The following is a 15,743-nucleotide window of genomic DNA, read 5'->3' on the forward strand; positions in this document are numbered from 1 at the left end:
ATCATCCCTCCCTCTGCCACCTTCCACCCATCCCGGCCCTGCACGTTGGGTGGTGGGCTTCCAGGTCTACCATCCCACCAACCTGGAGGCCCTTGATGGTGTGGTCACTAGCACCTGGTAGGGTCTAACACACTGTGTGCACTTTGGTGCATGGCCATGAACTCCCTTGAACTGTGGGTGCTTTATCTCCTGTGTACAAATGTGCAAGCAGCCCAGAGAGGTCAAGTGACTTGCTTAGGTGGCCCAGCAAATTGGAGGCATGTGGGTGATGGAGTTTAGGGCTCTGACTTCTGGGTTTGTTTCCTAGTAACGGGGGACTCAGGGATTCAGAGCACTTTTCATGCACCTGAAAACCACACAAGGGCTTCGACCCTCCTGACAGCCCAAGGTCAGGCCTCTTCCTTGTAAGATGCCCCAGTCAGGGGCCACCTTGAACTTCTCATTGACACCAGGAGAGCAGAGATGGTGGGGCTCTTTTTCTGAAGCATTTGAAAGGGGAGCATGAACTGAACCTTCCACACAGGCACGTTGCTCCTGCTTGCTGCTAAACGTTTCTGAGATATTTTCCTTTATTTGAGTTCTTCTGAAGTGGAGCTGCAAAGCTGTGGGAATTGGATTCTGTTCAGTCAGTGGTTACGAATGCATCTTCTCTCCTCTCGGCTCTGGGCTGGGTTCCAGGGGGAGGCAGGGACTCAGCCCCACCTTGTGTAGCCCCGTCGCGGGCAGAGGGACGGAGCTGTGTAACGCGGCCAAGATCAGGTCACCCAGGGAGCACCGCCGGCATATATGCTTGGTGGGCACCCGGCAGGCGGTTCCGTGTGTCTGCTTACTCCCTCTCTGCAGCTGCTCTGCAAGCCTGCGGTGTCACCCCAAGGGGCAGAGGAGGGAACGGGGCTTCAGGGAGGCGGCTGAATTGACCAAGATCACAGCATTGTGAGATGGTGGGAATTCTTACATGTGGATTTTCCACTCTATGGCGTGGGGAAGGCTTCCTAGAGAAGGCTTAAGGATGGGTGGATTTGGGGAACTTGGAGCAGGGAGAGAGGCACTGGCGGAACAGGGAGCAGCGTGGACGACAGCAGGACGTGGGAGGGCCAGAGGGATGTTGGCGTGCAGAACTAACGGTTATCCGGCCCCACCCCTGGCCTGGTCTCTGCCAAGTCCTGCACCTGCAGCATCACATTTAATCTTCTCAACAGCTCATGGAAACTGAGTCACAGAGAGGTTAAGTCAGTTGTCCGAGGTCACACAGCTACTAAGTGGTAGACCGAGATTTGAACCCTGGCCTCTTGATTCATTTACAAGAGGTGCTAAGTTGGGAGAAGAAGGAAGGGCCCGAGGCATCGTTCCAGGGCCAGGTTCCTTTGCTGCGTCCAAGACGTCGCGTAGGTCTCTGGGGAAGGCACCCTCCAGGCCCTAGCTGCCCATCGACGAAATGGGACGTGTACGTGAAACGTGGATTCTGAAGCTTGGGGTTCCTTGGGGCAGACTTCAGGGTGCCACAAACATTTGATTCAGATGTCAGTTTACAGGCATTTGACTATTTAAACACTAATGAAGACATGTGCATACCCTGACCACTGGGCCCGGACACCTTGTGTTTGTAGGGACCATGCAAGAAAGCTCCGCTGGCCGTCAGTGTGCGTGTGTCTGAGCCCCCGCGAATAGATGATAGCTTTCAGGCCTGAGTGTGTCTCTTGGGGACAGCCTCCCTATCCACGTGGATTGGCTTTAAATTTATTTATTTATTTATTTTTGGCTGCATGGGTCTTCGTTGCTGCGCGCAGGCTTTCTCTAGTTGCGGGGAGCAGGGGCTACTCTTCGTTGCGGTGCGCGGGCTTCTCATTGCGGTGGCTTCTCTTGTTGCGGAGCACGGGCTCTAGGCACGCGGGCTTCAGTAGTTGTGGCAGGTGGGCTCAGTAGTTGTGGCTTGTGGGCTCTAGAGCACAGGCTCAGTAGTTGTGGCGCACAGGCTTTGTTGCTCCGTGGCATGTGGGACCTTCCCGGACCAGGGCTCGAACCCGTGTCCCCTGCATTAGCAGGCAGATTCTTAACCACTGCGCCACCAGGGAAGCCTTGGATTGGCTTTAAAAGCTGAATTTATTAAATAAACTTGCATATAGATAAAGTACTTCTGTCCACTTTATAAGTTGGCTTTTGCAAATAGATTTCATTCTGACAGTGGTTTGTGAACCACTTGAGCTAGAAACCTGTAGGAGACTTGAGCAGGCCCCAATTCTAGAAACGCAAGGACGTGGCGCCTGGGACGCCCTGGGCCTCCTATAGGCTCACCCTAGGTCGGGGGCAAAAGGCAGACAGAATCTGGGTCAGGAGAGGAGGGGTCTTCCCTCCATGGCCTCCACCTTCTATGTGAGTTTGTCCTGCCCTGGTCTGTGAAGACTTTAGGCTGCAAAGATGGATTTTAACAGGAAACCTTGGCGAATCTACAAAGAGAAAACTGTGAACGGAACCCCCGCTCTGTGCATCTGTGATGCTGCTCAACGTGGCCCAGAGCGAAATGCTCAGCACGAGCTAGAGGGACCGGCCAGCCTTCAGCAGGGTTTAAGAAAAAAAGTTTTATTGAGGTTTAATTGATATGCAGTTAATGGTGCGTATTTAAAATGTACAATTTGCTAAGTTTGGACACACGGATACACCTGTGAAGCTACCGTCACATCAGGGAAGGTAACCGTCACCCCCAAGGTTTCCTTGTGTCCTCTCACCATCCCCCCACCTGCTCCCCAGATAACCACTGCTCCATCACTGTCAATCCGTTTGCCTTTCTCGACTGTTCCGTGAGTGGAATCATACAGTATCAACCTCTTGTTTGTCCCCTTTCACTCCCCGTAGCTGTTTTGAGATGCATCCACGTGGCCACGTCCATGCATCAGTGGTTTGTTCCTTTCATCCCACTATTTGTTGATCCACTAGCCTGTTGAAGGACATTTGGTTTGTTTCTAGTTTTTTGCTGTTACAAGTACAGCCGCCACGAGCATTCCTGTACAAGTTGGTCGGGGGACCCATGCCATCCCTTCTCTTGGGTAAATATCTAGGCTTGGATGGGACGGCTGAAGCAGGTTGAGCTTCTGAGAAAGCTGCCAACTGTACCATTTTACATTCCCACCAGCGATGAAAGTGAATGAGATCCCAGTTCCTCCCCAGCCTCGTCTGCACTTGGTACGCTCTGTCTTTTTGATTTCAGCCATTCTAGTAGGTGTGTGGCGGGATCACTATGGTTTAGATTTGCATTTCCCTGATGACCGATGATGTCTGCATCTCTTTTTGTGCTTATTTGCCATCTGTCTTTCTGTCTTTGGTGAAGTGTCTGCTAGAATCCTTTGTCCATCTTTGAAATTGTTGCTTTCGTCGTTGTTGCTGTGTTTTGAGAGTTCTCTATATATGCAGGATACGAGTCCTTTATCATATGTGTGATTTGCAAATATTTTATCCCAGTCTGTGGCTTATCTTTTTCCTTCTCTTCTTTTGAAGAGAACAGTGTCTTTTGAAAGATGGAAGCATTCAATTTTGATGAAGTGCAATCCATCAATTTTATGTGTTGTATTTTTGTTGCTCTTTTCTGCATCATGCTTTTGGTGGAGTAACTAAGAAATCTTGTCCTCATGCCCCGCCAGAGCTGGGGGACCCACGTGGCTTTTCCCCGGGATGGGGTGGATTAGCCCTCTGCCCCTCTCTGCCTTGGGCCCTCTGTCCTCTTTCCCATCCCGCCTTCTCCTCCTCCTGTCTGTACCTGCCTCAGGTGTTAGCAAGACCCAGGCCATCTTTCCTGCATCTCACAGTGCCCAGCCTGAACCACCATCCCTGGAGCTTGTGCTGCCACCTGCTGCTGCGGTTCTGGGCAGGGTGTCTGTGGAGCCAGGTTATGCAGAGGGGATGCCCACCCTTCATCTCAGGGAGCCTCTCTGTGCCCCTTGTTGCAGCCCGTGGCCTGGCGGTGGGGGGGGGGGTCTTCCCATTTCCACACAGCACCTGTCAATCCTTCACAGGAAGAACTTGCTGGAACTGAGCTTATGGGCCCTGCCTGTGTGGAAGTGCTGCCGAATTACCCCCAAAAGCCCTGGGCCCGCCTGGGGACACCGAAACCTTCACGTCTACAGGGGCCACGGAAAGGTCAGCCAGAGGCCACAGCTGGGATCCCACGTGGCCTCACAGAGCGGGCCTGGCCACGGCCACGAGGTGCAGCTCCCCGAGGACAGTGATGGATGTGAACAGCTTCCTCCTCGGCCAGGAGCCTCCCCGCCAGATGTCCCGGAAAGTTCCAGATTCGTGGGGACCCCAGTGGAGCTGGAGAGTCACCAGCTCCCCACGTGAGCCCACCTGAACTCTGGAAAGGAGGCCTTGGAGCTCTGAGCTCTGGGAGGAGACAGACGGAAGATCTCTGTGGGGAGGCTGGCGGGCGTGACCGAAATGAGCTCCCCAGCCATGGAGAAGCCCCTGTCTTCCACGTGAACGGTCCAGCAGGGACCAGGGCGGGCGACAGTGTTTGCTCACAGTAGCAAACAGTGTTCCCCCCAAGTTCATGTCCACCCGGAACCTGTGAATGTGACCTTATTTAGCAATAGGGCCTTTGCAGATGTGATCTAGTTAAGAGGGGGGCATGCTGGAGCAGGGGGAGCCCTAATCCGATGACTTTATAAGAAGAGGGAGATTTGGACGTAGACGCAGAGGGGAAGCTGTGTGAAGATGGGGGCGGAGGTTGGGGTGATGCGGCCACAAGCCCAGGGACGCCTGGAGCCCCCGGAAGCTGGAAGAGGCAGGAAAGATCCTCCCCGAGAGCCTGCACTGGCAGCCTGGCCCTGCCAGCACCTTGATTTGGGACTTCTGGCCTCCAGACTGTGCGAGAACACATTCGGTTGTTTTAAGCCCCTAGTTTGTGGTGTTTTGGTGCAAGAGCCTCAGGAAGCTAAGACGGTGCCTAAAGCCACACGTGCAGCAGCCACTTCTTGTCTGCGTGTCCCTGGCCAGGCGGCTTCCAGGTTCTGAGCCTCAGTTTCCTGAAGTTGGGATCACGATACCACCCCCATGCAGACGTTGTAAGGATCAAACGAGCTACACAGACAGAGGAGATGGTTGGTGCCCAGCCCACGCTGGTGTCCTGCCCTTGGACTTTTCTGAGTTGGTGGGGGATGAACAGCTGTCCTACTGTGCGCCAGACACTCTGCTGCCCACCTGGGGGCCCGATGGGGCAAAGTCACGACCCTGCTCAGCTCTCGCACGGTCCCGGCCAAAGCCCCAGACCTCTAGCTGGCCACTCTGCCGATCAGGGGCCCTTCTCTGCATCATGCCGCGGGTTCTGAGTAATTGGACATCGCGAGGCTCCAGCATCGGCGCCAGGTGTCCCCGTGGATCTCCAGGCCTCTGGGCTGAGCCGGAGCCTGCTGAGTAGTAAGTGTCTCGCACAGCTGGGCTCCGGGGCGGCCGACCTCCCCAAGCCTCCTGAATGGCTTGTGCAGCCAGGGGGCGGCCTGCTGGGGCCTGAGGGGCCTCAGTGTGGTTTTTTAGGGTGCTGCGGCCGCCAGGCCACCCTGTCATTGTGGCTCCCTACTGTGTGCAGCACCCACACTGGGGGAGGACGGGATGGTTAATTTCTCTCAAGCAGATGAGGTGCCCTGATGATGGATTCCATGTCCGACACACTGGTTGAACTCCAATATGTGGGAGAGCAGTGGTGTAAACACAGTTGGTTCAGATCAATACACCACGTGGCACCAACTGGGTGGAATGCTCGTATATCACCCATTCAGTCATTCGGAAATCACAGAGCACCTACTGTGTGCTGGGCCCTGGGAATACAAAGGCAGCAAAGGAGGACACAGCCCTCCTTTTTCAGGGAGGAGAACAGCACAGGAGAGAGAAGTACTTGAGGATGAAGGGCAGAGGAGCTGACCCTGGGGCGGGCGGGGAGTGGAGGTTGGGAGAGAGTGCCTGGCAGGGGGATGGCTGGGGCAAGATGGAGAGGAAGGAGCAGCGGGGGAGCCTTGGGGACAGAAAGACCCCTTTGGCCCAAGCTGGAGGTCACTAAGGGCAGTCTCTGAGAGGTGATTAGGTCACGAGGATGGAGCCCTCATGAATGGGATTAGTACCCTTACCAAAGAGACCCCAGAGAGTTCTTTTCTGGACACATTCATGGCTTTGTCTGTTTGTTTGCAGTAGCCTCACTGATTCTACAATGGAATGGCTGGAAGAAGGACCTCGGTATTTGTCCTTGTGTGTTTTTTTCTGGCTGTACTGCACGGCTTGCGGGATCTTAGTTCCCCGACCAGGGATTCCCTGACCTCGGTCCTTGTCTTCTTTGAAGAAGGAATTCAGCAAAGAAACCACGATTGTGAAATAGAGACAGTGTTTATTAGAAGCAAAGCCTGTGTGGAAAAGCACAGGGGCAAACTCGGAGTGAGCTGTGTGCAATAGGGGCGGCGTAGGTTGCTCACATGGGGGCAGTTTTCTGGGTTGTCTCTGGCCAGTCATCTCGCTTATGCCCATGTTCGGTCCGACTCAGGCTCCTTCCTGGTGGGTGCACGCACGTATCTCAGCCAAGATGGATTCCAGCGTGAATGAGTCTGGGAGGTTGGCAGGACGTATTATGGGCTGGCGTCTCCTCCCTCCTTTGGTCCTTCCCCTAGACTGAGGACCTCTTCTGCACATGCGTGGGGCGGGGAAATCCCCTTGACCACAAGAATGGGGAAGTTGTGGTGGCTTTGTCTTTCACTTAATCAGGGCCCAATGCTCCTGCTGGTACCTTATTCAGCAGGAGACCAGTGGCAGCTGCTCAGCCTGGGACCCATCTATCTCCTGCCTCATCACCACTGGCTTTGCTGCTCCAGCCTCCCCGACATTCACACTGTCCCGGGTGATGTTTCCAAAGATGGCTCTGACGGTGTCACTCCTTTGCTCCAAGGCCTTCAGTGGCTCCCCAGTGCTTATGGGATCCAGTCTGGGCCCTGCCCTGCTTTCAGGACATCTCCCCGCTCAGTCCCTCCTAGGCACCAAGTTCCCCTGGTCGTTTCCCACAAGCCTGCCTTTGACGCACTGTCCCCTTAGCCTGGAAGGCCCTGCTTTTCCTCCTCAGTTCAGCAAACTCCAGCATCGCCTCCTCTGTGGGGCATCCTGGGCCCTCCCGCAAAGCTGGGTCCTCTCCCTGGTCCACAGCGATGAGTCCACACACCTGTCCACACACCCGTCACCTGGGCCAGCCAAAGGTCTCTGACTCCTCAGAGACCCGGACCTCTTCCACAGACTCAGCATTTGTGTCCTCCCAGTTCGTGTGTTGAAATCCCAACCCCCAATGTGATGATGTTGGGAGGTGGAGCCTTTGGGAGGTGGTTAGGTCATGAGGATGGAGCCCTCGTGAATGGGATTCGTGCCCTTACAAAAGAGACCCCAGAGAGCTTGCTTGCCCCTTCCACCACGTGAGGACACAGTGAGAAGGAAGCAGGTCCTCACCAGAGCTGGGTCTGCAGGTACCCTGGTCGTGGACTTCCAGCCTCTGGAGCTGCGAGAAATAAATGATTGTTGTTTAAGCCACACAGTGATGGAATTTTTGTTGTAGCAGCTCAAACAGACTAAGACGTTTTCTTGAAAGCAGGAATGGCAGCATGTTCACCTCCTCCAGACCCCAGAGTCCACCCCAGCGGGCGCTCAGGGAATGCAGGAGTGACATGCAGGGGACACACCTGGGTAGCAGCTGGGATTCTGTCCAGGAAGATTCCAGAAACTCATGTGGGTGCTGGAGCCCTCAGAGCCCCTCTTCTCCCCATAGGAGTGGCCCTTTCAGCTGCACATCCACCTTCTCTTTTTCACCTGGAGTCTGACTCCTTCACGTGGTCACAGGGCAGTGACAGGGGTGACAGTGGCCAAGCCAGCCCGCCCGGTGAGAGGCGAGGCCGGGCAGGCTGGCCTCGTCCACGGCTCTGCACTGATGCAGGATGGGGCAGCAGAACGGGAGGCATGGCTCAGTATTCACACAGCTCCTTCCTCCAGCCTTCCTAAGAAAATTATGGGTTTTCTTCACGCGTCCTGATGAATCGTTAGGAAATGTTAAGGGGAGAGGGAGCAGGGCCCCGGAGGTCTTGTACATTGACGTTGCCGTGCCGCACAGGGATGGGCGTGAAGGCCAGTGTGTAGCTGTGCTCGGGCCTCACCGCTCACCCTGTTCCTCTCCTGCCCCCATTGTAGATGGTCGGGGGCTTCCAGCCAGCTACCCCGGGCTCAAAGCCAGCCTCTGCCAGCCCCTGGCTGTGTGACCCAGGGCAGGCCGGTCTCCCATTTGTAAGCATGCCCAGGTCGTTGCTGTGTTCATTCACGTGATCCCATCCTGGGCTCTGGCCACACGGACACGCAGCATGAGCTGAACCCGTCGGAGCAGTAAGTCCTCACCACCGGTCAGCGCACTCCCTGGGTCGGGCCGGCACTGGTGCTGCTGGAGGAGAGGGACGTGGCTGGACCTCGAGCTACAGGGCTCAGGGCCGCGGGAGGGAGCCAGGTGAGGAGGCTGGTGACCCCGAGGTGCATGTCACCTCTCTGCTACCCTGTCACCTTGCTCACGTCCTCCTCCCTTCCAGGAGGATCCTTGCCCTACATCTCTCACGGTCACTTTTTTTTTTTTTTTTTAATTTTCAGTCATTCTAGGTATGTTGTGGTGTCTCATTGTGTTTTAAAATGGGAATTATTTATTTATTTATTTTTGGCTGTGTTGGGTCTTCGTTTCTGTGCGAGGGCTTTCTCTAGTTGCGGCGAGCGGGGGCCACTCTTCATCGCGGTGCGCGGGCCTCTCACTGTTGCGGCCTCTCTTGTTGGGAGCACAGGCTCCAGACGCGCAGGCTCAGTAGTTGTGGCTCACGGGCCCAGTTGCTCCACGGTATGTGGGATCTTCCCAGACCAGGGCTCGAACCCGTGTCCCCTGCATTGGCAGGCAGACTCTCAACCACTGTGCCACCAGGGAAGCCCTCACGGTAACTTTTATAGGTGCAGCCCAAATGCCACCTCTTCCAGGAAGCCTTTCTTTCTCCTAGCGATGAGGACTCTCTCTCGCCTCTGGAGGCCCTTGGCTCCTCATCTCCCGTACGTGCGTCAGCTTCTTCTGCCCTCTACTCCCGTGGGTCCCATCTGTGGCTTCTGAGCAGTGCCCCTGAATAGTTCCCGGCCGTTCTGGACGTGGTACGGGAAGTCCCAGCCCCAGTCCCCTGTGCAGGACACACAGCTGGGTAAGAGGGGCGTCCGCCTCATGTGGAAGGGAGGTGAGACCCCAGAGGCGGGTGACCCCTCAGGCTCTGGAGCTTTTGAATGAGGGAACTGGGGTCTCTTCAGGCGTCCATTTTCATCACTGGAACTGGCTCCTTCCAAAGCAGACAGACTCCCACCAGCCCTTCATGGGAGACCCCCGGCTCAGGGGGCTTCACAGAGAGCCCTTGTCACTCTCCCAGAGCAGCCACGGCATCAGAGACCCTTAAGGGCACCAGAGCAAAGCTTCAGGGGTCTCCGGTGCCCTGAGAAAACAGTGTTTACAGATCAACAGCTTGCTCGTTCAGTAAATATTAGCACACCTACGATGTGCCTGGTGCCGTGCTGTGGGCCGCGGGCTCAGCAGTGTCAGAGCTGCCTGTGGCAGTAGTAACACCAGGAGTGACGGATGCATGTGGGATGGGGGAGCCCGGAGGAGGGACCTGGCCTGGGGGCCTTGAGCTGAGACTAGATGGATGGATAAGGCACTGGCGGGGAGCGGGCTGGGGCAGGAGGCGGCCCCTGCGGGTGCTGGGGGACCAGCGTGCACGGAGGCTGGGCGTGCTCACGTATGGCATGTCTCCTCCAGGCCTGGGTGGCGACCGCTATTAGGGTGGGCGCAGCTGCACGCAGCATGGTGTCTGTGTGTCCACGAGGCCTGGCATCACCCAGCACTTTCGCCCCAGCCTGAGTGCAGCCCTGGCCTCCAGCGCCCTCTGCACCAGCCCTTCCTCTTCCGCGTAAGCAGGGGGTGCCTCTTGGGGTCTGTCTGTCTCCCCGACACGCTGTAGGGATCATGGCTTCTTCCGTCCTGTTTTTCCAGGGCTGAAGGTTAGGACTTCGGGGACCTAAGTCTCCCCCTTGTCTTAAACCGGCTGGGAGGCAGTGAAATGTGGGTTTCGCCCGTGTCCCTTCCAGGTCCCCAGGTGCATGTTCTGAAGGCGAGAAGGGGCTCCCAGTCATGGGACCGTCCTCCTGCCCACCTCCTAGGGCTCAGTGGATTAAACAAACAGGCAGAAGCTCGAGAACCCGGTGGGGGCCCCAGGAACAGCCGATTAAACGCTGAGCAAGTGCCCAGGTGTATGGGCTGAAGTGCTTGCCCCCAAATCCATGCTGAAGCCCTAACCCCTGGCACCTCAGAATGTGACTGTATTTGAAGTGAGGGCCTTTATGGGGTGATTGAGGTAAAATTTGTCACTGGGGTGGGCCCTGATCCAGTATGACTGGTCGAGGAGATCAGGACACAGACACACACAGAGGGAATTCCATGTGAGGACCTGGGGGGAGGGTGGTCATCTCCAGGCCAGGGCGAGAGGCACGAGGGAATCGTTCCTACCCACACCTTGACCTTGGGCTTTCAGACTGCAGAATCGAGAGAATCAATTCCTGTTGTGGGAGCCACCTGGTCTGTGGTACTTTGTTACGGCAGCTTCGGCAAACTGATACCCCCGGGCCCCAAGCCATGTTCTCCGATGACAATTGGGCCGGAGCACAGTTTACCTGGGCCTGAAGTGCACCTGCTGGTAGCCGCTGACGGTTAATGCTCCCTCACTGTGCTCCCCTCTCTCCTAAGACCTTTGCCAGGATTCTTTCCATCTTCTGCTGGAGAAACTGAGGCACAGAGACACTGAGCCACTTGCCCCAGGCTACCTAGCCGGTGGGCAGGGGAGCCAGGATTGGAGTCTGCTACCCAGTCCACACTCCTGAGTCCAAGATGGCCTGGCCCTCAGGGTGGGCGTGATGTGACACCCCCATACCGCTGGGTGGACAGGACCCTCCTTTGAGAGCCCGGGGCCTCCCCACTTCTTGTACACTGTGACGGGAATGTGGGTGAGTAGAAGGCCCCCAACACTTTGTTCCTGGCTCGGGTGCCTCAGGTGGGCGCTCCACGGAGCTGCTCCCATGGGTGCACGAGAGCCCTTTCACCTTCAGGACGGGGCTTCCGGAGTCTGTAAATGACACAGGTGGGATTCACATGGCGGTTCAGACAAGCTCCGGGGGCGGGGGGAGGCCCAGGTGGAGGAGGAGGGGTTCTCCGGCACACCTGGTATGTGTCTCGCATCCATCCACCAGCCTGGCACGAGCGGTCTTGTGGGAGCCTCAGCCCTCTGGACTCGGGGAGGGGAGGGGGCGCAGGTCATTATTTCTAAGTTCACCAACACGCAAGGCTCCACGCGGCTTGCCTGTCTGGGGTAATTGATGCAGGTGGTGGTGGTGCACAGGATGAAAGGTCATGGCCATCCAGCATGACTGTGTTGACTGCCCTGTGGATTCTCTCCTGCTTCAGCCCTTATGGGAAGTTAACTCTTCTGTCCCTGCCCAAGTCTTTGATGTTGTAGGGCCTTGGGCTTCAGTTACTTGGAATTTTCTGTCTGTACAAAGTTCAGGAGGCTAGGTTGGCATAAACATCCAATGACTCCAAATACAGAAGCTGGGAGACCAGCCACATCTTCAGCAAGTAGGTATGGAGCACCTACTGTGTGCCAGACACAACCAGGCACACAACTACTGATTTGGTTTTTGTCTGTAGTTTTGCCTTTTCCAGATGTCGTGTAAGTGGAATCTATGCCATGTAGCCTTTGAGTCTGTCTGGCTTCTCTCGCTTAATACAGTGCATTTGAGATGCATCCATGCTATAGTATGTATCTGTTGTTTTTTCCTTTTCATTCTGAACAATGTTCCATTGTACTGAGAGACCACAGTTTGTGCTTTTCCATTCACCATTTGGATTCTTTCTATTAAAAAAAAAAAAGAAAAACGTGTCTTGTAACTTTTGACTGAGTGCTAGTCATTGTTTGTAGACTGGAGGTAAATAGTATCATGCCTGGAAATGGGCCTGCCTCCTCCTTTATCAGGCTGCTAGTGTGGACGGTTCAGTCCTTCTAGTTAGGAATTGAGCTGGGTTTGAGTTTTGTTGCTTAAGGACCAAACTGGACCCTCTGACTTGTCCTATCCAGCTAGTGTGGCATTTTCCAGCTTTTAAAAAGCATGAACTTTAACATAAAAATTTGGAATTCTGGCTTCTCTTGAAAAATCAAGAGACTGGTAAGTCAAGTGTTTGGTAGCACTGGTCCTTCATTACCGCATGTCAGCTTGTGCAGCTGACATTGGGCAGGGCCTGTGCTCTCTGCTTTGCTGCAGGCCCCCCCTCCTCCCTAATGTGCACTCCCACCCTGCTTCTTCTTTATACTGTCTTCCTGGTTCTCACAGATGGTTGGGTTTGTGGTGTCAGATACTGAATGATACTCAGTGTACTCTTCTAAAAAAGAAAGGGAAAGATATGCATCACTTAAAAATAGACTTCCACCACATTGGATAGAATTAAAGCAATAATTAGAGAGGTTTATGCTGGAGGTTTTAGAAAACTCAACTTCAGCGATCCCTTCTTTCCATATAGTGGAGGCTTGAGGAAAGCCTCACTTTCTTGATTCCCTCTGGGTCAGCTCGGTGCAGAGCACAGGTGATCGCACACCCTCTGCCATCTGAGCTGAGGGTTTAGGGATGGACACTGATCCCCACAGAAGAGAAGGCTTTTTACTGATGTCTGGAAACAATGAACACGGAAAAGCCCAGGCTTTCCGCCTCCACCTGAGGTGTGTGATATTACCTGCTGGGAAGACTCACATTTGACAGTTTATTTAGAGGACGCAGCTTTCTGAGTCTGCTGCCAGATGGCTGGAGAGACAGCTGATGTATGCCAGACTGGCTGCTCGTGGGGGATTTAGAAACACAAACACATCCACGTGTTTGGATGAGCCGCTGTTTCTGGAAGGAAAGGCAGAGCGTGTGACTCTTTGATGATGTTGGCCAGAGTTACTCTGAACACCATGGAGATGGGGCCCCCGTGTCACTGTCACTTGCGCATGGAAGGTTGGAGAGGGTCAGGGGTGGATTGGGTGGAGTGATGTGGGCACCAGTCTGCTTGTGCCGTCCAGTCGCCCCCGTGCACTCCATTCGCGCATTCACTTAAAGAAAGCGCCCCGTCCTTACTGTTCTTACATAATGGTGAACACAACAAAGTCCCTGCTCTCACGGAGCTCGTGTTCTAACAGGGGAAACAAAACGAGGAGGCAGACAAGTCAGTGAACGGGTAATTTCACGTGGACATAAGTTCCGTAGAAACTGAGGAGCAGGTCAGGGAGCTGACGGGTGACCAGCAGGGCGGGGTAAGGAGGGGGTGTGTGATTCTGGACCATTCCGTCATACCCGGATGAAGCGCAGCCAGCACTGTGGATGTGGAGCAAGACTGTCCAGGCGGGGGCACTGCCAGGGCAAAGGCCCTGTGGCAGGAGCATGCTGTGTATGTGCAGTGCCAGGGTGAGTGTCCAGGGTGAGTCAGGGTGTGAGGGGGGTTTCCATCATGTGGAAGGTGCTCGATTTTATTCCAAGTGCAAGAGGAGGCAGTGGGGCAGTAGCATGACTTATGTGCTTTTCACTTGGGCGACTCTGTTGACCTTTGCTCTTGGGTGAAAATGACAAAGCAGTCGGGGCCACTTGGCTCATTCCCGGTGAGATTTCACCAAGAAACAGGCCATTGTCCCCTGAGCTGTGAGCGGCATAGCACGCCTCTGCCATCAGACGGGCTGGGCCAGTGGTGGGCTGGTCAGACCAGAGGCTGCTTGACCGGAGGGGATGAGATTTGATGGCCAGACAAGTGACCCGACGCTTGTCCTCAGGAGCAGAGAGGACGATGGGGACGAGGAAGCGGGTGTGATGGGCACTGAGCGGGTGGCCAGAGGGCAGTGTCCGAACGGGCAGCAGGGAAGGGGGCGCGTGGAGCCGAGAGGGCAGTGGGCAATGCAGAGGGACTCTGGGGAGCACGGCAAGGGGGCCCTGGGAGGCGAGCCCTTGAGGCCAGGCCTTTCCGTAACTGGACACGACTGGGAGTAATTCAGACCGCGTCCTTTATTTGCTTGAAGTGTGGCTCTCTGCCGCTTGCAGAATGAAGCTGCGGTTCCAGGGAGCAGCCCGCCTCCCCGCTGCCCTGTTCGGTGCCCCATCGCACCCTCCTCTGTCCTGGGCCCTAGCACAGGCTCTTCCTCTGGACAGAACGTGCTCCCTCCCTCCCTCTCTCCGCCTGGCTGCACCTGGCTCGGCGTGTTCCTGACTCCTGTCTCCTGCCGGCCCTGCCCCTGCCTCCTCAGCCTCACGGCCTCGGTGTCTGTGATGTGCCCAGCTCCCCGCTGCGTGGTGGCTTCCTCCAGGGTAGCCCGTGTCTGGATCATCTCGGCTTTGCCAGGGTCTTGGGAGTTGTGCCCTCGAGGACCGCTGGATGGACGTCATCAAATGACTAACAGGGAAAGGAAGTTGGAGATGCAGGGAGGGGGCAGGGATGTCCTGGGAGAGGCTGTGATGCCCCACTCCCGCTTGTCCAGCCCCTCAAAAGTCGCAGCCCCTGGGCCCTCCCCAGTCTGCATGTACTCCGTTAAGCTTTGCAAAGAGAATTTTTTCTTGGAGAACTTGTGCTTTGGATTCAGATAGAGGAGGACCTGTTTTGACTTTCAAATGAGGTGCTGAAAGGAAGTTTGGAACTCCAGTGCCCTCCACAGAGCACCAAGGCTTGTGGGGCACCGAGCAGCCCCTGCCCGCCTTGAGCTTGCCTGCTACCCCCACTCCACCCTGCGGCCAAGGGCTCTGTTGCCCTTGAAATCTGCCACGTTCTTGAGACCCCCTCGACCTTTTTCTTCCACTATGGTCTGATAGTTCTGGTTCCTATAACTGTGCATTTGCTGGATGTTGTAACACGTAGGAAAAGTCTTTGTAAATTTTGCATCATTACACAGTTTGCAATGATATTGAATATTATTTACGTATTCATAACTGCCTAGTTCCACAAATGGCTTTAGGGGGCTTACTTAAAATATGCATTTATACTTGAAAATAGCAAATAGTTGAGGGAATTAGTACAAAGGGCACCTAATGGTAGGAAAAGAACAAAAACCGAATGTAAGATGAGCATCCTAGCAGCCAAAGCAAAAAGGGTAACAGGGTTGGTTACAACATCCTGAGGCCCATAGATAAAGCAAGCTGACTGTCCAGGAGAATAATAGCTTTTTTGGACACTGGGCTTGAGTGAAATGTAGCCTGTGGGCCTCCTGATGGGGTGCAGTGTGAAATTGCTCAGTGATGCACCGTTAGCCCAAGGGATTAATTAAGAGGTAGCTCTTGACTTTGAGGAGGCAGGTTCGGACTCCCACACACATGGCTCTGGAGCTGAAGGCAGGTGAGAAGGGCAGAATATCAGGGTGGCTGGGAGGAGCTGGGGAGCCTCCTTTGAGGAGGCAGTGTGCCCCAGCCCACGAAGGAGGGACAGGGTCGTTAATAACTCAGTCTCAGGTTGATTCCTGGATTCCTGCCTAGGAATCCCGACAGTCACAAGGGAGCCCACTGCCAGGGGCCAGGGGAGTCAGCCCTCTCCCCACAGGTGCCCGGTCCTGGTCTGCTACTTGCAGGTGAATTCCCCCCACCAGAGCCTCCCTATCTGAGAAGTGGGAGCAGAACCCCCTTCT

General features: G+C 55.2%; 1 protein-coding gene across 5 annotated transcripts in view; it reads left to right on the top strand.

The window, feature by feature from the left end:
- Nucleotides 1-15,743, top strand: part of SORCS2 (sortilin related VPS10 domain containing receptor 2) — a 557,426-nt gene that overhangs the window by 164,225 nt on the left and 377,458 nt on the right. Inside the window, exon 1 of one of the 5 annotated variants that reach the window (XM_082462104.1) lies at nucleotides 5,385-5,403. The exons of 3 other annotated variants lie outside the window; for them this stretch is intronic. Coding sequence is in view for 1 of the 2 variants with exons in the window: in XM_082462102.1 (XP_082318228.1) it covers nucleotides 13,528-13,551 (24 nt within the window). In the remaining variant the exon portion in view is untranslated. Of the gene's footprint in view, nucleotides 1-5,384; nucleotides 5,404-13,512; nucleotides 13,552-15,743 lie in introns of those variants that run through there. One more of the 5 variants, XM_082462102.1, reaches the window with a different exon arrangement.

Source organism: Balaenoptera physalus (genome assembly GCF_965194825.1).
Source record: "Balaenoptera physalus genome assembly, chromosome: 5".
NCBI lineage: Eukaryota > Metazoa > Chordata > Mammalia > Artiodactyla > Balaenopteridae > Balaenoptera > Balaenoptera physalus.